Source organism: Syngnathus leptorhynchus, chromosome 3 (assembly GCF_054491065.1).
Source record: "Syngnathus leptorhynchus isolate UIUO chromosome 3, UIUO_Slep, whole genome shotgun sequence".
Taxonomy (NCBI): Eukaryota; Metazoa; Chordata; class Actinopteri; order Syngnathiformes; family Syngnathidae; genus Syngnathus; species Syngnathus leptorhynchus.
This window is the reverse complement of record NC_141197.1, coordinates 15,532,326-15,556,053: the sequence shown is the minus strand read 5'-3', so window position 1 is coordinate 15,556,053 and position 23,728 is coordinate 15,532,326. Positions and strand designations below refer to the sequence as shown.

Sequence of the window (23,728 nt, the reverse complement as noted above, 5' to 3'; positions counted from 1 at the left end):
TGTAAATGTGTATGAGGATATCCTGTTGCGGGATTAACCTGGAGATGAACTCTACAAAATCTTGCACATTGGTACTTCTGGGAGGGTTTTTATTTTAGGCATGTTTAACATTTGCCAAAAGCAGCCAGCGTGTCTCTTGTTTTTATTGGAGCTACAGCTTACCAGTGATGCTGATTTTAGCCGACCATTTGGAGGTGCCGTCCAGCACAGCCTGCTTGGCTGTCTTGAGATGGCTGGTGAAGTCCTCCTTGGAGATGTCAAACATCTCCTGGATCACTTCAAACACCTCGGGTCGGTTCTTCTCCCGGATCTTCATTCGCTCCTTCATAGCCATGATTATGTTTTGGGTCTTGTCCTCTGCCCCGTGTTTGGAGCTCTTCTCCACTGCCCCTAAAAGAGATGGCAGATTTGGAATTATAGACAGAATGTGTCCCCGAACAATAGAGTAGCTTTCTCTGGAGTTTAATTTTTTTGATGAACTGACTTTCATCCTCAAAAGGGCTCATAATTTAAGATTTGATTCATCTTTATCAGATTGATAAGGATGAATCGTTGTTTGAGTTGGAGAAAAATTGCTATGCTAATATCACACTGTTACAAAGCATCACGTTTAGGTGTAGCTAATCTCTTTAACTGTGAATAGATTGCCGCTACCATGCTGCGGCACTTTTTTTTATTATCCGACACTGTTACAAACGGGACATCCCTGATTACAATGCCGATTGGATAGGATAATGTGTGAAAGTGTCTGAGCGAGACAATTTTTCAATTGATTGTTGACGATTCAATTTTCAGACTTACTCTGTAAACAGTCTGCATTGAGCAGGTCTTGGCACTTTTCGTGGCATTTGACACCACATTCAGAGCAGCGCATGCCTTGGCGGGCGATGCCCCACAGGAGCCCCTCGCATTCATGGCAGTAAGTGGGTGCAGTTGCCGTCCACACCTCAAAGTTGTGTGGTGTTGTTGAAGAAATCGGGTATATCAAGGCCTGCAGGGTCTTCTTAAAGACGTGAAGTTTCTGAAAAGAGCAAATTAAAAACGTGTAAGGATTACCATAGATTAAAGAGATTGAACCAACTCAAAATTCACTATTTTCTCTACGCATGCGCAGCTGCGTACCCCTGACTATCACCATGCAAGTTGGCTTGATCAACTTCTAACTATAGCAAAGTTCAAAGCGTATGAGAGTAAATCAGACTTCGATCTCATTATACTCAAATTAACAACATCTTTAGCCCCAAAGGCTTTGTTCCAATTGACTGGTTGGCAGACTGAAGCCTCTCTGTGCCAAAACACTCGTTGACAAGTCCGTCTTGACAGAAACCTCCTCAAATAGAATGTTTTACTGCAACAGTGGCGCCATCAACAATGGGCAAGCCCTGCCAATTCCTGACGGAAGAATCGATGTGAGCTTTAAAGAAGGTTTTAAAAATGGGAATGATCCAGATTGAGATGGAGTGAAAGTGGTGGAAAGACAGGCAAGATAAATCTCAACTTGTGCTCTCCCCATGTGTTAAACAACTTTAGAGCAGTTCACACTGCCCACTTGTACAACCAAATGATTAAATGCTGCCAGATGACGAGACAACGAGGCTAAACGCGAAGACTCATGCAAAGAGCTGAACTCTAGTGGACCTTTAATGAAATGCTAAGGGAGACTTGAGAGATTTCTCTTTTTAATCTAAAGGCAACGAGATGTAGCAGATGTCTAAGATTTATTCACAGCCTCTGTAATACAGTTTGACAAGATTTTTTTCACCCCATTGTTGATCACCCTTGCTATAATTTGTGACAGCATATTTTGATACTTTTCAGTCAGTGTATCGTGTTTTTTTTTTTCATTTTAAACTTCAAAGAAATGAAACAGAGATTTACCATGCAAAAAAAACAATTTTAGGCTCAGATCAAAAATATGAAACAGAATACAGGACTGAACATTTTGTTGGATGTTTTTACGTGGACTGGAAGTCTGGTAACGGGATTTGCACAGAACATACTTTAGCTTGTTAGCCGCCACAATCGATGACATATGCACACGATTCCTCATGAATGAAAATGGAAAGAACAAATACCCAGTACAATTCTCATCCACTGTGCTCTCAATGCTGCCTATCACACCACTCAGCAGAAGTGTGAAGAGCACTGGTGTGAGTCACCCTGTGAGGTAACCCTGGCTCCGTTGTGCGAGACACCAACAGAACTGTTTGACAGACACAGAGTCTAACTGAGCGCAAGGCAGTAGCAGAGTCAAAACCTTGAATCCCCTTTGACCTTTCCCTTTCACCACCTGTTGTCTGTGCTGTCTGCTACTCTGTCCAAACAACCACTTGCAAAATCCAATGGTACATTCAAGTCACATTAGTTTCTATTTCTACTTGTGTTGTAAGTCTGGAAATGGGTCTGAAGACCACTTTTTGGTAGGGCTTGGAATCAATTCTCTTAACTTTTTGTGATCTTGGTCTTGCTCTCAGCTGCTTAGGTTTTGGCCTTGCCTTGGTCTAGAACTGACTTAGTCTAGGTCTTCATTTGATCTCAACTCTATATAATACTGACCATATAGAACAATCGATTCTTGTCCTTAAGGAATTCATGCTTTCCTTGGTTCATATAGAACAATCGATTATTGTCCTTAAGGAATTCATCAGAGCAATTAGATGACTAGATCCTTATCTTCACAGGGCTTCCATTAGGGAGCTTTAGGTGTTGAAATATACTTGACAGATAAACACAACCCAAATTCTTCGTATTGATGTTGTCAACACAACTGAAAAGCTGTGAATAGCTGACACATACACAGTTTCACTCTGCCCTAAAAAGCTCATCAACTGGAAACATGATTCAGATGTCTTCTACGTAAGCTGATTTGAAACATCCATTTAAGGTAATACAAAGTGGTAGACAGCAGCCATTATGTGTAAGATAGAGAGACATCTCAAACTTGGGAGTTGAGGGGCAGCTTGTTCAACGTGCACGCCCAATCGTTCATGTCAACGCCACCGGACTGCGATGAAGAATTACTCCCTGTCTTTCTCCCCTTCCATTCTTCTTTCATCACCCTTTTTCTCCAGATCCACTCCCTAACGTCATTTGATTGTTTGTACGTAGCTCTCCCCCCCTCCCCACTCGGCCACCCTCCAGCCCCCACTTCTAGTCCTCACATAGAAGCACTCTCCTGGACTTAATGCAGCAGATAAAACTCTGACATCTGCTCGGCCTACTTACAACAACCGCACAATCTGCAGCCTTGCTGGGAACTCGACCACAAAAATACACAACACTCTGTTTGCCCTCTGTCTGAATATACTTCTCGACAGCTGCCCCTTTAGGTCCCTTGCTTACAAGGATGCACAGTCTCAAATTATAAAAGGGGGCAGCCCGGCTCCACTAATAAACACAATGAATTTTTCATGTCTTCTCCCCCATCTGGATTTTCCGTCTTTAAAACCCTTTTAATCTCCCACACTGCTACCGCATATCATGAAATAGTGACCTCAACTCCAACAGACAGCAATCCCTTAATTAGTCAATAACGCCATTATCTTCTTCAAAAGATACACACTTTTTCACAAACCAACAGTTCTCAATAGACCTAATTCATGAGTGTACTTGGGTTGCCAGTTGTTAGCAATGTTGTTAGCATGTTAGCAATTCTCATTTGAAATACTAGCCGCTGGCGTCAGGGCAGGAAGTGAAATGCTTGTGGTTTTTGTGTGCTCGGTCACCACTCGTTAACATACTGACTGTTAACATGCTAGTTTTTCCAGCAATTGTAGCTTTTAGCATTTTTCTGTTTTTCGTATTTGCAAGGCAAATGTTAAAATCAGTAGACAGGACAAGCATTGGATACTTGATCTTTGGAAATGCTTCCATATTTAATGCAGGGAGTTCAGTTCTCACGTAGCCTCAAGTTAAACCTGGTTTGCCTGTTGTTCTGCAGAGAAAGTGCTCTCACTCCTGCCTGCTGTAAATCCACCTCTCCCTCTGGGAGAGACGAATTGCAATCAATTAATACAGAGACAGCTTTGGAGGTCACCACAAAAGTGTCTCTTCCTATTGACTTTTACATTCTGCCTGTTCTCTATTACAGTAGCTCGGCCTTCCATGGTTGCTGGGTTTTTTATTAATAATTACTGGATGTTGTCAAATTTGACACAGCAGTAGCAAGTTTTAATGAATGGCAGAAAATATGTGAATATGTGCCAGACATGCAAGTAGGGTTATTTCACAAAACCTAATGAGGACAAACCAAGTTTAAAAAAAAGTCAAATCTATTACGCAGAAATCCACCATTCAAGTTGAAAACGATGTTTAAAAAAAAAAAAAAGGCAATTAATGATGAATTACAGCAAAATTTCATACACATTTACTAACAAGAAACATGAACATAAAACTGTGATCTGACTGTCGTTAATACTGTGTAAGATCGCACACTTTATTTCTGTTTGCGTTTTTTTACATGCATCAGTAAGTGCTACTGTTTTGGTTGTCAAGAGATTTCTAATAGGCTCAGCACTTTAATATTTCATGTAATTGTGTGAACAATGACATCTATGAAATGAGGTAATGACAGACCCAGGAGGACTATTTGTTTGTTTCCAAATGGCAAAAGGGAGCTGTTTATTTGGGGGGTAGGCATTTATTTCTTCGAACTGGCACACAGCGCTGATAAACAGAAGATGCACTTAGGTTTCTTTTAAAACAACCATCTCCCGTGGCTTCCCCAGTCTGGGGAACAACCTCATCTGAGAGCTCAGCTGTAACCAAACAATAAAGGCCAAGCGTGCACAGCGGGTACTCACCAAGTCCTCGTTGTTCAGGGTGGAGCGATTCACCAGAGCAAACGAGATGCCTGCCTTTCGAGCAGTGAGGGTCTGTGAGCAGAAGTGGAACAAGGTGCGTGGTGATGAGGAGCAAAGAAATCAGTGACCTATTTTTGAGAGATTTTCTGCAATTCATCACAGACAGACAATGCATCTGCACCAACATGTAAAAATAAGTATTCAGCTGGGAAAAGTAGTTCCACAATCCGTACCAGCGTCCTGATTAGATTCCACCTTTACAAGTATAGTCTAGATTAACTTGAGCAGAGACACAAAGGAATCTTACCAAAGCCTGCGGTTTCCAGGAGTCCACCAAATGAGGATGAAAGAGAGACACAAAAGAATTAGACAAGTTGCAGCAAGTCAATTAGGACTGAAAGCACTAACGGCAGAGTCGTTGTTTTCCAAAGTGAGCGTACAAGTGTCTTAACTGCCATGCAGGACTGCTGATTGTTTTGCTTTACAGCCTTTAGGCAGATAACTCGTCATCAGAGATCACAAAGCCCATTGCATGATGTTTTTTTGTGTGTTTTTAATCCATCCATGCACTAAATATTACTCATTTGCAGTCATGCTTGACTTTTTTCTCTCAAGCTCGCCGTCGAGTGAAGCTTTTTTGCTTATATGTTCAGCTGTATGCTCTGCACAATCATTTTAGAGAAACACCGAGGGAAACACACACAGACGGACAGTACGGGTGAAGCCAGCTGTGGTACATACACCAACCTGACGCATACACACTTGCTCGGATGTTCACAAACACACAAATGGTAACACGCATATAGACTGGGGTGGGAATCGCAGAGGAAATTGCAATGCTGTACACTGCCAACTACGTATTATCATGGTATCGTTGTTATGGTATGAATAATTGATTGGAGGGGGGGTCAGCTAGGATGGAAATAGAAGTAACTCGAATACGATACATCAACCGTTTTTCTCCTAAGGACCAGTTCACAGTAGTACAGTTTTCTCAGACCGGCAACTTGACATGTGCGTACGTGTATTACCAATCAAAAACAATCGCCGATCACAACTATGCGCTCAGCTGCAAAAAACAAACAAACAAAAAATATCTCCACACGATTTATTCTACATTTATTTATTTATTTTATATTTATTTATTTATTTATTTATGGCCATACCAGTCCACAGACCAGTACTTGAGAACCTCTGCTTTCGATATTTTGTCCCACCTCCAATATAGATGCAGAGATACACGCACACACACACATATATATGTGATAATGACATTTGTTTTTAAATGAACACCCTCTGAATCTTTGAACTCATTGGTGACACACACACACACACACACACACACACACACACACACACACACACACACACACACACACACACACTACGGACACTGACAGCTGACAATAGTGGACCGGTCTTTACCACCAGCCTCTTCTATGGTAAAGATCAACAGACGGCCATGGAGAACAGTGGAAACAACCTCTACATGAACTGCGAGCGTTGATGTAAGTTTTTTGATTATTATTATTTTTTTTTAATCAACATGCACCAGCACTGCTGAGGTTGCTGCAGGCAATCCGACATGACTGATTGGATCTGATCAGTGGCGATATCACTGCTTTTTAAATCAATTTCCATAGTTGGATTTTTTTTTTTCCTATTTGTACGTCTTCATACTGATATGTTGGTGAACCCCACTGCTGCTGCCCTGAAGCAATCATACAGCAGATGAGGGGGGGGGGATTGACAAACGCATGACAAGAAGGGGGGGGGCCGGGCACCAATTTTTTTTTTGCTGACTTCATCCCTTGTGTAAAAGGCTTGTCGAGCGTCACTTTTACATGATTTAAAAGTCGCACACCGTTAAATCAAGAGTCAATGAAGTCTCTCCCGTAGATATATTTTTGGGTTGAGTTGTCAACATTTCAAGTTGAATCCAATAACAATCAGAAAAAGTCATCAAAAAAAGGCTGAAATCTGACAACTCACTGAAAAATATCACCCATAGCTGTGATGGGTCTTGTGTAGGAATGGCAAAATATACACGCAAAATCCCAAAAAATTAACAAAAAAAATTATAATAATTAAGACAACAACCCATACTTACCAAGACAATGTTGGTTATTAATTTCATGAGAGACATGGACAAATACAGCATCAACTCATGTTGTTCACTGTGATATAAACATTTATCAGCATCCTTAGTAATCCAAGCATTCAAATGCACCTATTCCATGAGTTTGAAAAAGCCTCCATAACTGTTAAGTATTTAAGTATTTTTTCAAATGATTTTTTGTTACATGATTACGGCTAAGGTACATGATGATGAACAACGTATGCACACAAGAGACGGTCACAGACAAACAAGAATAGACACAATTATCGTCATTGTTGTTGAGAGACGTCGACCGTGTGTCGCTAAAGTGGAGCGTCGGGTTTATGTCGGGTATGTTATGACACATTATGTGCCAATAAAAACAAATGTGGGAGCATGCTCTAACAAATCTAAATTTCTGTGTAGCTCAAACACATCACTGTAGTCTCTGCAAAGCAACCAGTTTACACAGCGAGCGTCGCCTAATCCACTGAGGTTTGCACTTGAGTTTCATCACTTCATTATACAATGCCAGAGTACTGCAAATTTCCTGACTAGATTATTTGGATCCGTTCACTTCATTTCTATTGTGCAATGTAGCCGCCGGGTGCCATGAATAACTGACAAGACGACTGATCACATTATTAATGAATTAATTAATATGGCATGCATCGTTCAAGACAAAGCAGTCAACTTTTTGAATTCTGTAGCTATTTTTTTGTAGTTCATTTGTTTGTTTATAGTAAATAAAGATTGCACGACAGTCATTGTTTGACACATCTCTATCGTGTGATGGAGAGTGTCGTAATCTTATTTTGATTTTGAGAATTATTTCTCATTGTACTGTGTTTCTATTGTGCAAGGTGGATTACATGTGATCATTTCGGATATTTCCATAAGTTTCGTTTTTAACCACTCTACGGGACTACACGCGCACTACACGTTGTTATTCAGGTTGCCGGTAAAGCTGCGTTTCTATTCCGCTCTTTCAGTTGATACTCACACAATGTGGAGTTCCACCAGCGGGACACACCATAAGGTCACTCAGATAGCTTTGACATAAATCACACACAACCCTGTTAAAGACAGATGACTCACCAGGTCTCGGACAAGAGGCACAGTCCTTTTGCGGCGTAAATCTGGCATGCTGTCAATACCGTAAAGAATACTGCCGGCCCTAGAGAAGGAGACAGATTTAAAGTGTATTAATATCATAATAATGCCACGCGGGGGGAGACATTACTACTATGAGGACTTTTGATTTACGCGGGCCAACAAGCACCATGGATCATGCCTCCTGCCTTCACCTGTCTCACCTTTGGATAGGACTTCATTGCAATCCATTGTGGTACTGCTCTAGATCATCTTAGCCACATCGCTGGCGTCGGGTGGGATCAAGTGCCTTCAAAATCACTTTTCAGAAGAGCCCAAAAATAACATGTTTGTTCAACCATTGGCTCATCTGTGGCTTCTTTAATGCTCCTCCAGGAATTGTAGTAACAGCAGGGGTGTTTTTGAGAATGTAGTTTCTTTGCAACAGATGCCAAGGAATGGTTGGATTTTAATTAAAATTTAATAACCGACCAATTATATTCATTGCAGCACGTTTATTTCAGCAATCAATTTGTATCGTGGCGACACACCCAGAATTTCGATTTACGTAGGAACCGACACCACCGCAGCAGTCAAGTCATTATGTTGTGACATTAAATTCAATTCCTGTATCCCATTTTGTCGAGGATACCAATTGTTTCTGTCGTTGTGACATTTAGGTGTTGATTCAATTCTCTCATGGTGCCCTAGGCCCGATCTGCATCCTTTTCCCCGCCGTCCCACCAGCCTTGTTCCTGCACTAGCAGGCTCTGAGCGGCATCACCTAAACTGTCACTCAAAGCCTCTCTAATGACCTCGACGGCAAGTTCTTCCTTTGCGCTACTGGGGCTCCTCAAGCCTTTTGTGTCAGGCCCCGAGTTACACAATGTGACGAGCAGCCGGGCGGGCCCATGCCTCACCCCAGGGAGGGGGGCCCTTTGACTGCTTCTATGCAAAGGTCGTGCTCCGGATGGCCCAATTGTGAGATGGGGTCATGTAGGCTAAATAGTGGTAACCTTTTTTGGTAACTTTTGGAGATTTGCAAACAGAAAACTGAGCAAGCATGTGGATCAAATTTCTGGCTCATAGGCTAGCAATGAGAATTTTGCTTTATCCTTTCTTTGTGGAGTTTGTATGGTCTGTCTCTGCTTGCCTGGGTTTTGTCCAAAAACATATCCTTGGTGTATTTAAGACTCAGAATTGTTCCTTGATGGTACCGTGAGTTCTTTGTGTAAATACATGTGGCCTTCGATTGGTTGGTGGTCAATTCAGGAGTCAAGTCAGCCAGCGTAAGCAACACTAATGTGGAATATTGTTTTAGAAATCATCAATTCCCTGGCAACCAGTCCTAGTACGACTATGCCTCAACGTGAAGCCCAAATGTTTACAGTCCACAGAAAATAAATTGGCCTAACTGTTCTAATACTTTGTGTATCGCTTGCCCTAGTTCACAAATTCTAGAGTGTATACTGCCTTAACTAATTGGGGTGCCTGGCAGTGAAACAAAAGATCCTGTCACATTTTGCTGCCTCTGTTTGTGTGGTAAAATAAAAAACAGTCCAACCAGAAACTGTGAACCGATTAGACATGAGCTACCACTCACCCTCCAGACTGCAAGCCGAGCAATTTGGGGTCCAAAATACTGCGAGGCTGCAAAAGAAAAGATAAATGCAGTGTTAAAAACCACCACAGGTTCCGAATTACGTGGCCAATCACGAAATGGCTCATTCATAACAAAACACCCCCCACGTTCAGCAGTCAATTCAGGATAAACTAAATGATGGCCGAATAGAAGGAGGAGAAGACGGAGAGCACAGCGGGAAGGGAGGGAAGCACCAAAGGCAAAAATGGACCAAATTATTCCACATCAATGTAATTTGTGGGCTCAAGACTGAAAATGATGTCGCTCTTGGTGCTTCGGGCCCAGATATGCCTATTGTGTAATGCTCCCTGTTCACTGACCAAAATAATATGACACACAAATTCCTCAGGAAAAAAAAAGGAGTAGCGAAAAGGATTATGACTGGATGACGACATGGATTTTTTTTTTTTTTTTTTTTACACACGTTGGATTTTCTTTTGAACACCTGACAAATACAGTACACTGATTTTTCACATTTGGTTTCTGGATGACACATTCCACTACGCTTACACAAACACATGCACATGCGTGAACATCACGTGTACAAGAAAAACAGTGACTTAAAACCTGAGTATCCAAACCACTGCAGTCTGAAAGGAGAAAATGACAGCAAATTCAATCAAGGGCATCTTACTTGCATAAGCAATTAACGAATGAATAGGGCCATAACTCATTATGTGAGGATAATGGTAATGTCACAACATAGACTTTTTGGTGTATTGCAATACATCATTATAGATTTACAACTAAAAACTCATCAACGGTCTTAGATGCATGCAAATCTAAGGCTTTGTCACTTTTTGGCCCAATTTGATCTTGATTATAATTTTAAAATACATGGCACCTTGACAGGAATATTTTTTTTTATTAGAGACGGTATAGATAATAGTTGTTACTGAGTAAAGCAATTAACACACACCTCAAAATGGAACATATAGATTTCTATATTCTAATGACACAGGAGGGCTGAGCCAAATGAGCAACCATGCACGTTAAATACCTCGGATCAATGCAACACGATATAAACGGCATCTTTGATCGAACGTGTGCACCTGAATTAACAGGCATGTTGACACGCTACATTAGACGGGTGCGAACGGTTTGGTATCGGATGGCAATTTTTGCAGAAGAACCTGCTCGGAGAACTTAGGCCGGACCACAGAGACGTAATTAGTCCACAATTGATCGGCATATGATAGATGGTGGTGTTGTCAAAATGTTATGTACTACAAACTACACACAGGTGATCATAAGAGGGTGATTAAATTGCAGCCGTAACTACAACAACCCCAGGCAATTTGGTTTGCTGTTGACATGCTGTCAAGAGGACTGCTCAGACAATTAATGATTTAAATGTGACAGCACAGAACTACTAAATCTGCTGTTTTCCCCAGGAATGCAATCATCTAGCAAAAATATCAAGGAATAAAAATGAGGATTGGAAATACTGCTGAAATCAAAATAAGCCCTGAAACTTGGACATATCCTAACTCTCAAATATTTTTCACCCAGACAATTGTAATCTTTTCTATTTTGAGTCATCTTTCAATCAACGCTGGTGGTTCCCCATTGAGACTTTCATCCTTTTTGTAAACATGGAAAATCAACACAGTGTAACTTCTTGCCTTGCTGTGTGGCCAAAGCCACAATATATCGGATGTGGCTGCACCCAAGCGGAGGAGCAGCACTCAGCTGTGTGTGCAGGCAGCGCGGACAGCAATCAGCTAAGCTACTTTGAGCCGGAGCCTGACAAGATTGAGTCATCGCTCGTCCACAGTTGCACGAGATAAAAGCCTTACAGCCGGTTGAGATGAACCTCATTTCACAGGTGCCTTAAATCTCGCAGGGGGCAAAAAGTAACAAAGATAGCGCCCAGGTCTTTTCCCATGCTGTGGGCAAAGGTGTTGCACGAGTAACAATGGCAGTAAATTTAGCATCTTGGAACCGACACGCGTGATCACACCTCGCGTAGATCAGCGCTCACCAGAGCAGAAAAGCCTGCTTTTGGCTGATAGTGGGAAATACACAACATTCGCTCCAGGATGAACACACTAGACACACAAATATATGCTGGTGTGTTTCTATTTACTCATACAGGCTGAGGCGGGCGCACATCGGGGAGGAGAGAAAAAAACAACATCCTTAGAGCGGGTGAACCAATTGTTACGTAATGAAAAAACAAGCCCCCAATTCAGTAATAGCTGCATGACACAAGGCTGTACTGTAGTGACGAGCTTTAACCTTGTCTCAAACTGATGGAAGGGATTTTACTGATGCTTAGCACGTCAGGTCACATCTTACCAGAGGATTTGATAATGCCATCATCAAAGGACAGAAGTGGGATAATGAAAGTACAATAATTCCATTTTTTCACAGGGTTGCTAGCAATTGCATAGAGCAGTATTTACGAAACAGAGTCAAAACATTTTCAATGATAAATTAGCAGTCAGAATTGTCGATCATCCCTTGAAGTGCAAACCTTTGTGGCTGCTGCCGGTGGTTTACTTCAAGTGCCAGTGCTGTTCTCAAAAGAAGTGAGGTCATTGGGTTCAGAAAGAATTGTAGGCATGAAACCAGCTAAATAATGGTCTTCATGCTCTGTTGCGCACCCTGGAACTGACACAGAGGGACCACACTGAGCGCGAGGCTACCGGGCCATGCGAAAACTCAATCCCGTTTAGTAAGTGACAAAGGATAATAGCAAGATGCCAAAGGATGACATTTTCAAATGGTGTCATCAATAAAAGCTATCAGCAAGTAACTGTTGTAGCATATTTTAGAATTTCTCTGCTCACACAATAACAAACAGTGCGTTTCATCTGAAATGAAACGAATACTTCAGTGGGTAAAGTGCTGAATGAGTCAGAGGGATCAAATGAAAAGTGAATTAATGTTTGTTGTCTTTGCCTATCGAGACTTCAGAGTGTAGGATCTGAGAATGTAATTACTGATCTTGGCAAGCACGATGACAAATCGTTGAAAGTATTTTCCGCAACCTGTTGGGTTCTTTTCAAGTGGACCGGCTTCAATGAGGGTTTTTGTTCTGATACGAGTCAAGTAGTTCACCTGCCAATGAGTGTTGGCAAGGGCTACTCAATGGCACTCTTTTGACATGTTGGGTTGTCAACCCAAGCGAGGTGGCGGTTCTGTAAGAGTCCTCATCAAGATGACTGTTTACCTTCATACGTTTTTTCATTGACAAACCACACAATGAAGTCGCGAGCTGTCGTGCATAAAGTGACACTGAGGTATTTCTGGGTGGAAACACTTTCAGGAAGAAGGAACAGACAGATATGGTAATCAGGCAGCTGTTGCGAGTTTAATTGACGTCTGCACATTGCTCAAAAAGCTTTGTTCTTTGGCTCTAAGCTTTAGTTCCTTCACACTGTCTCAGATGGCGACTGACAGATTTGGCTCTACACTAAGGTCAATTAATGCTGGATATCAACTGCAGGTCTAAGTCACCACTTCCAATTTACTGTCTGTTCGTTTTTGGACAGTATTTCCCAGAGGTGAGGGATAAGAGTCAGAGCAGATCAGCCTAAAATACAGGTAATCAACTAGTGATCACAAGTTCAAGAAATCTGAGTACTGATCCAGAGCTGATGATACCAAATTGAATAATACACATCCAAACGAGGCCATATGAGAAAAATTATTACAATTTCTCATCCTGAAGTCTCAGAGTCCAGTTTATTCCTGTAAACTGCCAGTGTCCAAATACCTTTTCAGCCATGATATGCCCCAGACCCAGAATTAAAGTGATCGTGTAGCCAAAATGACAGCACACACATTTTCATATATGTGTGGAGGTGATGCCGCTGCCAGGCTGAAATCATAAAAACTTCAAACAAATACCTCTACCCCAAAGAAAAACCTCCTCAGCAGAGTTAATTAAATATCTGTCATTTCTAATACGGCAAACGACTTCCATGAGAATTAACTTGTGACAGAAAGAGAGTTGTGTTGGGGAATTCACAGCTCTCTGGGCCCTATAATCATAGCTTCGAAAAGACCCTGGAGTCATTAGTTGCGGGTTGCTTACAGCATTCATTACATGCTGAGACTTCAGCACTGTTGAAGGAGCAAAGCAGGAATGAACAAGCCCTAAAAATTGCACTCACATTAACTTAACCTTAACTTATTTTAAATCTCAATTTATTATTTTACACATTTGCCGGTTACTGTTGTGAGAATAAATTTATATTCCATTTTTCAATCAAAACAGGGCTTAAAGGGGATTTTTTGTCGCTATGACTTAAACATAACTTTGGATTTTTCAACAGTGTAGTAGTTTCGTAATACCTTGTTCTGATTTACATACAAATTAGTTTTAAGTTACCACCTTGGAACACAATCCCATCATAAACAGTAAACCCCTGTAATAATCTACCCCAAGACGTCTTTAAATATTTGGCTGCTCTTCACAGTAGCTCCTACTTGTCCAAAAGTGCATCCAATAAACGAAGCAACTCAGTACAGATGGTGAAAAGAGCGCCATAATTGCAAACACGTGCATGCATATTCCACCCCTCATTAGCTTGACACTTTCATCCTATGTAGCCAATGTGTGTACTCTTCATGAGTGCACTCTGATGCGTGCTGGCTGCTCTGTGTTGCGAGCTGTGAAGGGAGTCTCAGCAATGCTGCCTGCCACTCCTGCCAGCTCGCCCTTCTTCAACTGGCTATAGCAGTGTCTGTATTCAGATGCTAATTCACGCTCCCAAGGGCATTCTGTAACCAGGTCAGCCTTGCTTGGAATATTTATAGAGGTCCGCCTCTAGTGAAGTTTGAAGGAGGTACACCCTTTTTATGCTTAGTGCATCATTTCTTAGGAAAGTGTGGCTATGAAAAATGCAGTTACAGTGAGAGAAGAGCCCGTGGTATTGTGTAGGTGCTGGCCCCAGATTTCAAATTTTACTGATTCAGTAGAGCCATTTACACCGGGCAAGATCCACAAACTTTTAGAGTGTTTGAGTTGTCTCGTCAGGTCTTCAGAAACTTTCCCAAACAGAATATCAGGCTCAGAATTTCTCCTAGACTTTCAGAAGTACACGGGGGGGGGGTCCTCGAATTATGATGGTACCAATGTATAGTGCGGCCCTTTAAGGTTACAAACGACACTATGAAGTAGTTTCCGCATGTGTGTAAGGTCAATCAGGATTTCGGAGCAGTAACATTAAGGTACTTTTGACGAGGGATCATGTCCCTTATTTCATATCCTGTCTCTTTGTGTATTACAGATTAGTACTGTGGAAACCAGCATGAGCATGATGTCGATGGTTTCAGTCAGTCAAGAGGAAAACATGACTAGACAACACAAACTAAAAGGAGAAAACTGCTCAAACTGTTTATGTCAAAAAGGTAAGAAAAAAAACAGCCAAAAGTCAGTAATCCGCTGCACGGTTTTCTTACAAGTCTTATGCCTGGAGTCTCATGCATGCATCACCCCGAACATGCAACACTGAGGGGTGATTCAGTCTGTTAGTAAGTCAGTCTTGTCAAAGTGGCACTTCTCTGTTAGTGGAAATAGTCAACACAAGGTAAAATGCAGTGTCAGAGATTTCAGTAGTGCGCTGATTATATATTTTATGCAACTGTGGTTACTGACAGTTGATTCGAAATATACAGTACCGTATGTAGGCACCCTGTAAAACTTGTATATCAAATGAGCTCAGCCTTCATTGCCCCAGTAGCCTCTTTACGTTTCTTTTTTTTTTTTTTTTTTACATAGATCAGTGGATTGCCAAATGCGTTCTCATCTCATGCTGCCAAATAACAAACCATTTAGCTTCATTCACATTTTAACGTGTCCCTCACTTCTTACAAGCAAAATACAATTTGATGTCATGGTGGTCACTATAACCAGGTCAGTATGATTTTTTTTAATTCCAAAGAGTGATGCAAATACATCTTAAAGTGAAGCTCTGTGAGATCAAGGATGATAATGTCTTGGGAGATTTTTGTCTTCCCTGCATGTTGTCAGAAGCTACTATGTCAAAGTGATTGTAAACAAAGTGAAGGAGTCCTACCTCCTGCCAGGATCTGTTGCTCCAATTCAGCCATCTGTTTCCGGTATGCCCTCAGAGCAGCCTCTTTGAATGTCGGTCGTACTCGTTTCTTTGGTGGTGCTTCTGCAGCTACGGGCTTCTCCTCATCTATGCTTTTTTTTTCATCCTCTTCATGTTCCACCACTTTCTCAGACACCTCAGCAGTCTCCTCAATCAGCTCCTCGATCTCCTCGATTTCCTCTTCACCCTCTTCCATTTCCTCGGTGATGTCATTGTCCTCTGTCTCATCAGGTTCCTCGACATCCAAATACTCCACCATGGCATCGTATTCGGCCGTGTCCTCGGTCACGTTGGTTTCATACTCCTCACTGTACTCCTCATCAAACTGCTCATCCAATCCGCAGTCGTATTCTAGGACATGTGCTTCTTGGCTTGCTTCGGTGTCTCTTGTGGTGCTGAAATCTTCTGTGATCTCTTGAGCGACATCATTGTCCTGAGAAGCTTGGATGTCCTCGAATGCATCATTGTCCTGAGGAGACTCACATTCTTGCACAAATTCTTCAGTTTCGTTAACATTAGTCCTGTTCTCCAAATTAGCGAGAACCTGTTCCATCACCTCAACGTAGTGGGTCTCGCCATCTTCTGATTGTTCAACGGCTTCCGTCTCTGCAACTTTTTTCTCCTCCTCCTCCGGTTTGTAGTAAACAGGTTCTTTGTGAGCAGGTGGGTCTGGTGCAGAGGGCGCGTTGGAGGTGGAGATTGTGCGGAAACGCCCCATGAATGAGGGAGATGGATTTGTGGGTTCTTCAGGAGGTGCGGGAGTATTCTGAGGGCCAGATTTCCACACGACCTCCAGAGCTGATTTAGCCCTTTGCAGCGTAGAACCAAAGCCAAAACCAAAAGACTTTTCACTGAGGTCTATACTGAGCCTGCTGCTCCATGACTTCGGTACTTCTTCGACTTTTTCAGTTCGAATCTCACTCTGACTGCGGTACATAGTTGAGGATTTACTTTGAGTTTGGTGAAAGCTGTGATTGACATCGATTTCAGGAAATGTTTCCTTCGGAACTGCTTTTGAGGTTTCCTTGTGGGCATCTTTAGCAACTACCTTTGGACCATCTGGAGAGACTACCTGAGGTGATTGACTTGGAGATGAAGCCTGGGTGGCTTCTTTGAGCGACACCTTTGGGGTCTCTTTAGAAACTGGTGCTTCTTTGATTGGAATGCTGGAATCTTTTTTGGGGGGTACTTTATTGTTGTTGCTCTCCTTATTCTGTACTTTAGTAATCTCTTTTGGCAGTACCTTCATAGCTTCTTTGGTAACCTCCTTAGAATCAACTTTCTGTGTGCCTTGTAGGGGTTCTCGGACAGTGATCATCGGAGACTGTTTCGGGGATTCTTTTGGGGACTCTTTTGGGGACTCCTTGGGAGTTGAAATTGGGCTCATTATCGGGGTGATTTTAGGGCTCTCTTTTGGTGACTCTCTTGGGCTTTGTTTGGGTGTCATCTCCTTTGAAACCTTTGGGGGTGCTCTGCTGACTTTAACTGCCTCACTGCAAATAACCTTAGGCACTACTTTAGCTACATCTTCAGGAGCAGGCTTTGTGGAGTATTTAGTTGTAGGTTTTGAGTTGTCTTTGGGGAAGGACTGAGGAATCTCTTTCGTTGATTTCTTCTCTTTTTGGATGGCATTTGAAGTCACTTTAGATGAAGTCTTTGCAGATGTTTTTATAGTTTCCTTTTCCTGTATTTTGGGGGTTTCATCTTTAATTTTAATTTGTGTGTTTGTCGTTTTAGTGATAGCTTTTGAGGTATCTTTAGGTGATACTTTTGCACTTTCTTTTACTACCCCCTTGGAACTCCCTTTTGACTGGCGCACATGTGCTTTGTTGGACTCACGCTCCATAACGGGTGTAATAATGTGGGTAGTAATTGGTGGCAGGGTAGTCTCTCTGTCAAGCATCATGAACTCCTCCTCCCCTTCAAATTGTAAATCAACTTCTTGGCATTTAGTGATATTCTCTGGAAAACCTGGAATGGTAGAGGGGTCAAATGGACTGCTGACCTCTATGGACACTTCCAAACCTGAATCGGCTCCTTGTTCTATGTGATGCCAGTCTTTCCAAGGTGAAAGATCAGCTTGCAGAGAAAGTTGGGAGCCACTGTAGTGGCTTCTGTCCCCAGACATGCAAACGAGTCCATTGCTCACCCCGCTGTCAACAGTCTCAGTCGTCTCAATCTCATTGTGTTCATAAGGTTGATTCTCGTGGCTGAGTGGGTGAGGGGGGCTAGCATACCAAGAGGAAGCCATGTCCTCTTGTTTCCTCTGCCACAGTTCCTGATCTGAGGAGGATAACAGAGAGCAGCCATTGGCTCGCGTAAAGTACTGGCTCTCTGAAAAATCCTCAGAGTATGACTGGCAAAGTTTTGAACAGTCCGATTCCGAGCGGCTTAGTTTGGGCGTGGAATAGTCACTCTGAGAGAGCCAACCGGAGGTCACATCAGAGTAGTAAGCCTTCCCGTGCTTGTCGGGGTCATAGTATGTGTCATCGGCATAGTGAACTGCACCTGAGTAACTCGCTTCCTCCCCTGACCGGCTGTGGTCGTGGAATCGTCTTTTCTCCGATTTGCTCTTGTGAGCGGGCTTTGAAATCACCATTGCATATTTGTTTCTGCTTAGCTCATCTAATTCCTTGTCACTGTCCATGGAGTCCCAGTCATCGCTCTCTACTACTTTGTCTTTCGCCGATACCTTAATATCCATACTTTCGTAGGTTTGTGAGGAGGACATTGCTTTGTCCTTTCGCTCTTTTCCTTCCCGAGTTAAGCTGTCGGTCGAAACGGTAATTCCAGTTCCTTTAAGTTTATAGCATTTTTTCAAGACTAAATCCCTGTCTTGGGGTGTTGCAAATATAACTATAATGGGACGAGGTTTGGCATTAGAACATTCTCGTTGTTGTCCTAACCTGTGAGCAAGCTCAATTTTAATAGTTTTATGGGCATCGGCGAGACCCATTTTATCTTTTAGTAATTTATAAATAAGATGTTCTGTTTTCTCTGACCTTTCTTCTGGAACATTGAGGAAACGCAGAGTAGAATTATTGGCCTGGTGGCTAATTTGTTTTATGTAGTCGTGGATGTCACGGGTTTCCTTTCTTGACTGCACAAATCCAGAGCGCAGTTGCTCGATCTCGCTCTGAACTACTTCCACGCTGCTGGAGATCTCGTCAATCGAACTCTTCAGGGCGTTGACGTGGCCACGCAGCTCGGACAGTTCCGTCTCTATTTGGCTGATCCCTTGAAGTTCCTTGAAAATCATCTCCATGACATCCTGTGTCTGACTGATGCATCCAGTGGAGGAGGAGCCGGGTTCCAGAGTGGAGCTCTTCTGCTGCCGTCCCGCCCGGTCCAAGGACTTGCTCCGGATGCCAAGGGTCTTCCTCCAGTTGCTCACCTCCGAGTCTGAAGAGACACATTCCTGACTCTTTTTCCATTTCCTCAACTTGCGAAGAGCTCCCAGCCGGAGAGTGTGCAGACTGGAGCGTTCCACTCTTTCACCCTCAGAGCTCCCGTCGGAGGGAGCCAAACTGATGAGGCTCTTCCGGTTCCGTCTTACTGGCATAGTGTGCGATTTATGCTCATCCAGCCTCCGTATTGGCTTCGCGTCGCTCAGTATGTCGGAATAGCTACTGTCGATTGAAAGAACCTCGGGAAATATGCTCTCATTGTTGTTATTCAGAAAAGGGGCGGTTTTAGGGAGTCCATTTGCGATGGCCACGCGATAACTGAAAGTAGGGGACAGGGATGAGCAATCGTTCTTGCTGTCGTCGTCCTCCAGTGATACGTTACGTGCTGAGGAGCATTTGGAGATCTTTTTAACAGTGGTCTTCACTGTATTAGACAGCGTTGGATTGTTTGCTTGTAGGTCAGTGGTCAATTTTGTTGGCTCTTTATTTTTACTTCTCTCTTTCTTCTTAATTGGGTTTGCCAATTTCTTTGTAAACATTCCTTTGCAAATCTTTTTAATGTAAGCTGATATAATCTGGATGAGGGTAGAAACCATGGATGGCAACCCTGAAGACTCTGTAGCATTAGCAAGAGAAGGAGTAGATAAAGAAGAGAGCTCTGGCACTGTGAAGATTGTTAACTTGTTTTTGTGAAGAGCAGACCACTTTTCTCCAGGACCGTAGGGTGGATCAACTATGGGTGTGGTTTAAATCCAGTAAAGTTAATCCCCCTGAAATGGGAAATAGAAACTCATTAAAGTTCGGTTTTGCCCTGTAACATAGATGATTTATTCATACAGCCATACAGTACAAGCAAACATATCATTTGTCAATGGTAAAATGAATGAGAAATGAATGAAAGGCAAAAACGATGACAAATTATTAATTTTCTCAAATCAAGATCCGGCGTAAGACGAATGGAGTTGTCAGATGCACTGCAGCACTTTCCATTTATTGATTACAATAGCAAGTATGACGTATGAACTAATTAAACATTGAAAGTTAATGATCTGTGCTGCCATTTGTTCCACGTGCAAAGTCACGGTGTGTACAGCTTAGTATTCGAATCGATCATGTGTTGATAATACATGTGTGCAGCAGACTGTACGCTTGCAACTGCAGCATGTTGAAAATTTAAACAGTCTGGAGAAGCTGCTGGAGCCGTTTGTTTACCAATGAGAGAACCCGGTCAACTGAGTCGAAAGAGCGGTGTTTGTCATCCAGGGGTTTTGACAGCTGCTTCATATTAGTCCCGGGATTTACAGTGTTGATACGACGGTCTACTACAGCCTCATTCCTACAAAGACCTGCACTTGTCAGAAGAGCTGTAAAGCATAGACTCACTTTTTGGCTTTAATGGAGAAGGACATCAGCATGTACTTTCAGTTGGAGTATGTATGGTTGTTGGTTCTTGCACTTTAGATATGAGATTTGGCTAGTTGTCATTTTTTATGTAAAATATAGAGAAGTGACATTTATTTGTGGAAGGGTCGAACATCTAAAGTCAAACCCATTCGGATTATTTGAACAGCTTTTGCCCAAGGAAAAAATGGTCTTAGTCTCTTCTAGGTTCGCGCCTTTACACTTTTCAATACATTTGTCCAGTTGCTGAAAGTGTCAGTAGTTTTTGCAAAACTCTGTTCTAGTACGTAAAAATGAACACTAAAAATCACAACGGGACAGAGACATAATAAAATACTCATCCTAACTTCAATGGCAAAATGATAATGGGAAAAATAATTAATATCAGATTCGTAACTGTCATTCCCAAATTAACGTTATTAAGGGTATCGTTAAGTTACAAATCATCCTTTACTTTGACAACACAGAGTATATTGTTGCTTCAAGTGAGTCCAGTGACTATATGTAACGTCTAGTTAATGTTCATGTTCACCCTCTTTTCTTACATCATTGTTGAAGCAAGCAAAAGCCAAAGAAAAAAGCAAACCAATGTGTTCATATGACTAAAACTGCTGTGAAAATTGCTTGCCTGCAATACTGATACCTTTTGTGAAGTTTTATATTACTATGTTAATTGATACAAGTAACAAGTTGCCTCTATTTTTTCAAAAAAAAAATATATATTTTTCATTCTGATTATTCAAAAACTGTCAGTTGAGTTCAGAGATAGCGTTCCATACACCTTGCATGAAAAAACAACAACAAAGATTTGATATGTCCTGACATTGCCACACATATCAAGAAGTGACGTAATACTGCTGTCTGACTTTGATTCGGTTAATCAGCATTGCGCTAAGGGTTCTTTGGCACACCTTTTAAAGTGCCTCATGTCGAGTTAACCCATTAACATAATTCCTCCTGGACTTCTTTGTTTCCATTTGAAACATCACAAGCCGTGCAGTTAAAGTCCACCTACACAACTTCTACTGAGTGACCTCCTCTGGAGACAGTGTGGGCACAGATAGCACTTGATTGACATCTTCCATCCACTGTTCTTTTCTTTTTATTGGATCTGAGTGTCTGATTTTTTTAAACTTCATTATCATGGTATTAATTCAGAGGCCTGGAGAGATATAACGCTCTTTATAGTGCTCCATTTTCAATGCCAACTTTTTTTTTTTTTTTTCAGCCAGCCTCATCGGAAACACTTTTGAGTTTTGATGGCAAGGACTTTAACTACTTTTTTTTATTTTTTACATATTTCCTCGGGGCTCTTGATTGGGGAAAGGACAGACAAAATTAGGCTCACAATTTAGAGGGCGAAAAAAAAATCTATTTCTAATTATTGCCACTGCTCTGAGTTCTTGTTGTATATTAATCATATTATCATATATCGCCTACGGTTTGGGCTGTTGGCCCAGAATTATGATAAGAATTCTGGGGGGGTGGTCCTCAGTTCATGACAGACTTTCTTTAGTATGGCATTTCTTTTGAAATATTGATAGAAACTTCATTGATAAAATGATGATATTGATGCTGCATGTATATTTTGAAGTCTAGCTAACGGCAGTTTACCTCAGGGTCCAATGATTGGCCTCGTTGGGCACATTAGTACGAAACCCTCAGGAATTACTCGAATCCTTCTACAAGATTATTTATGACAATCTGATTTGCACACATTTATCGTGTTGTCTAATGAGTAGTTGTCGGTCATCTCGAATGGAGCATTTCTATAAACTCACCCCGAGTAACAAACCTTCATAAACTAATGAGCACCCTAATCTACACTCCCCACAACCCTACAGAACTTAATTGCCAGTTCCCCACTAACTGTTTAACTGCCCAGCTGCAACTTTACTGTTGTGCCTTGCTACCTCATTCATCGTAATCCAATAAAAAAAAAAAGTCCAAAACACTAATCACCTGACCAGCTCACGGCATACCAAAGAGGCAAACACATTCTCATATCCGAAGGGCGGCACAGGTTGATTGCCAATTATTCTCCAAACAACCTCTTGTCTACGAGTGTTGTTGACACCTCCCTCAATAGCATTTCCCGTTTCGACATAAGTGCAGCCAGCCAGCATTTTTACACGCTCTTGATTTCGTTCCTTGCTCTTACGTGCATAAAAAGTTAGTTAGTGCTGTTTAAATCCCCAAATGAGCAATTGACACATGGCCTAAATATACCCCAAACTATGATTCCAAAATACTGTACTTTAACATTTCCCTTAGCACCTCCTCCACAGGTCAACATAGACAGAACAGAACATATTGCTCATGGACACGTTTTCAGAAACAGATAAGGAGGTAGCCGGTTGTTTTGTTTCCCACTTGATGGGTGGGCGGGAACACCTGTAACCAAGCTATTTGTAGACAATCCTTTAAAAAGTCAATTTACCCTAATATATGTCCTTTAAAGTGTGTAAGAGTAGATGTCATGAGTAAGTGACTGATGATCCATAACCAGTTTGATAATACAATCAGGAAACTATCATTATACATTCATCAGATGAACCAGTTAATTGGAAAGGGAAAAATGTCTAATTTAATCTCACAATCTAAAATAAGTGCGTTCCTTTCCAGCGGTTTCCTGTATTGTGACTTGTGCACTGAAATGAGAGTAATAATTGAATATGATCTGCACACTTGAATTATACAATGTAATGAGCAGAAAAAGGGAGGATACCGGAGCCAAAGTAAAATTGGGGCAAATAATGAGTGAAATGAGGTCAATTAGAATGAACAAAGTGAAGGAAAAAGGGGCGGGAATATCTCTGTGTTGTCAGTGAATTCAGTCATGAATGGAAGAATGTAAAAAAAAGAAAAAAAATCAATAAACGTTCATCTTATGAACAAGGGCCGCCCCTCACCCCTCTTCCCGATGTCTCCTGGTAATAGATCCAGTCTCTCTGCTCCCGTTTCAGGGATAAGCCTCGCTGCTAATGGATGGTTGCTTTTCAAACATGACGATGTAGTATGTGACCCAATTCGCCAAATCCAGCCGTCCAACTAAACATATTTTGAGGGCTGTCAGGAAAGTTCCAAGACTGGAGTCACAAACGATACATCCAAACTACAAGTTGTTTTTTCTTCAAATTAACTCCTCTGGGGTCTAATGGGCTTCCTCAGGCCCTCTCTGCCATCCCTTAGATGCCTGCCTTTTCATCCTCTGA

At 41.9% G+C, this 23,728-nt stretch overlaps 2 protein-coding genes across 5 annotated transcripts in view; one reads left to right on the top strand and one right to left on the bottom strand.

The window, feature by feature from the left end:
• unc13c (unc-13 homolog C (C. elegans)) overlaps positions 1-19,841 on the bottom strand; it is a 69,859-nt gene extending 50,018 nt beyond the window's left edge. Inside the window, exons 1-8 of one of the 3 annotated variants that reach the window (XM_085907953.1) lie at positions 15,667-19,841; positions 10,202-10,224; positions 9,596-9,642; positions 7,999-8,077; positions 5,110-5,115; positions 4,803-4,874; positions 802-1,021; positions 163-390 (exon numbers count right to left, since the gene is read on the bottom strand). In XM_085907953.1, the coding sequence (XP_085764079.1) occupies positions 163-390; positions 802-1,021; positions 4,803-4,874; positions 5,110-5,115; positions 7,999-8,077; positions 9,596-9,642; positions 10,202-10,224; positions 15,667-19,708 (4,717 nt within the window). In that variant the 5' untranslated portion in view covers positions 19,709-19,841. The remainder of the gene's footprint in view (positions 1-162; positions 391-801; positions 1,022-4,802; positions 4,875-5,109; positions 5,116-7,998; positions 8,078-9,595; positions 9,643-10,201; positions 10,225-15,666) is intronic. The other 2 variants (XM_085907952.1, XM_085907954.1) reach the window with 2 other exon arrangements.
• Positions 1-23,728, top strand: part of LOC147059488 (uncharacterized) — a 168,437-nt gene that overhangs the window by 59,593 nt on the left and 85,116 nt on the right. The window contains exons 6-7 of one of the 2 annotated variants that reach the window (XM_085907955.1): positions 14,878-14,998; positions 15,369-15,503. In XM_085907955.1, coding sequence (XP_085764081.1) covers positions 14,988-14,998; positions 15,369-15,503 — 146 coding nt within the window. In that variant the 5' untranslated portion in view covers positions 14,878-14,987. The remainder of the gene's footprint in view (positions 1-14,877; positions 14,999-15,368; positions 15,504-23,728) is intronic. The other variant, XR_015065688.1, reaches the window with a different exon arrangement.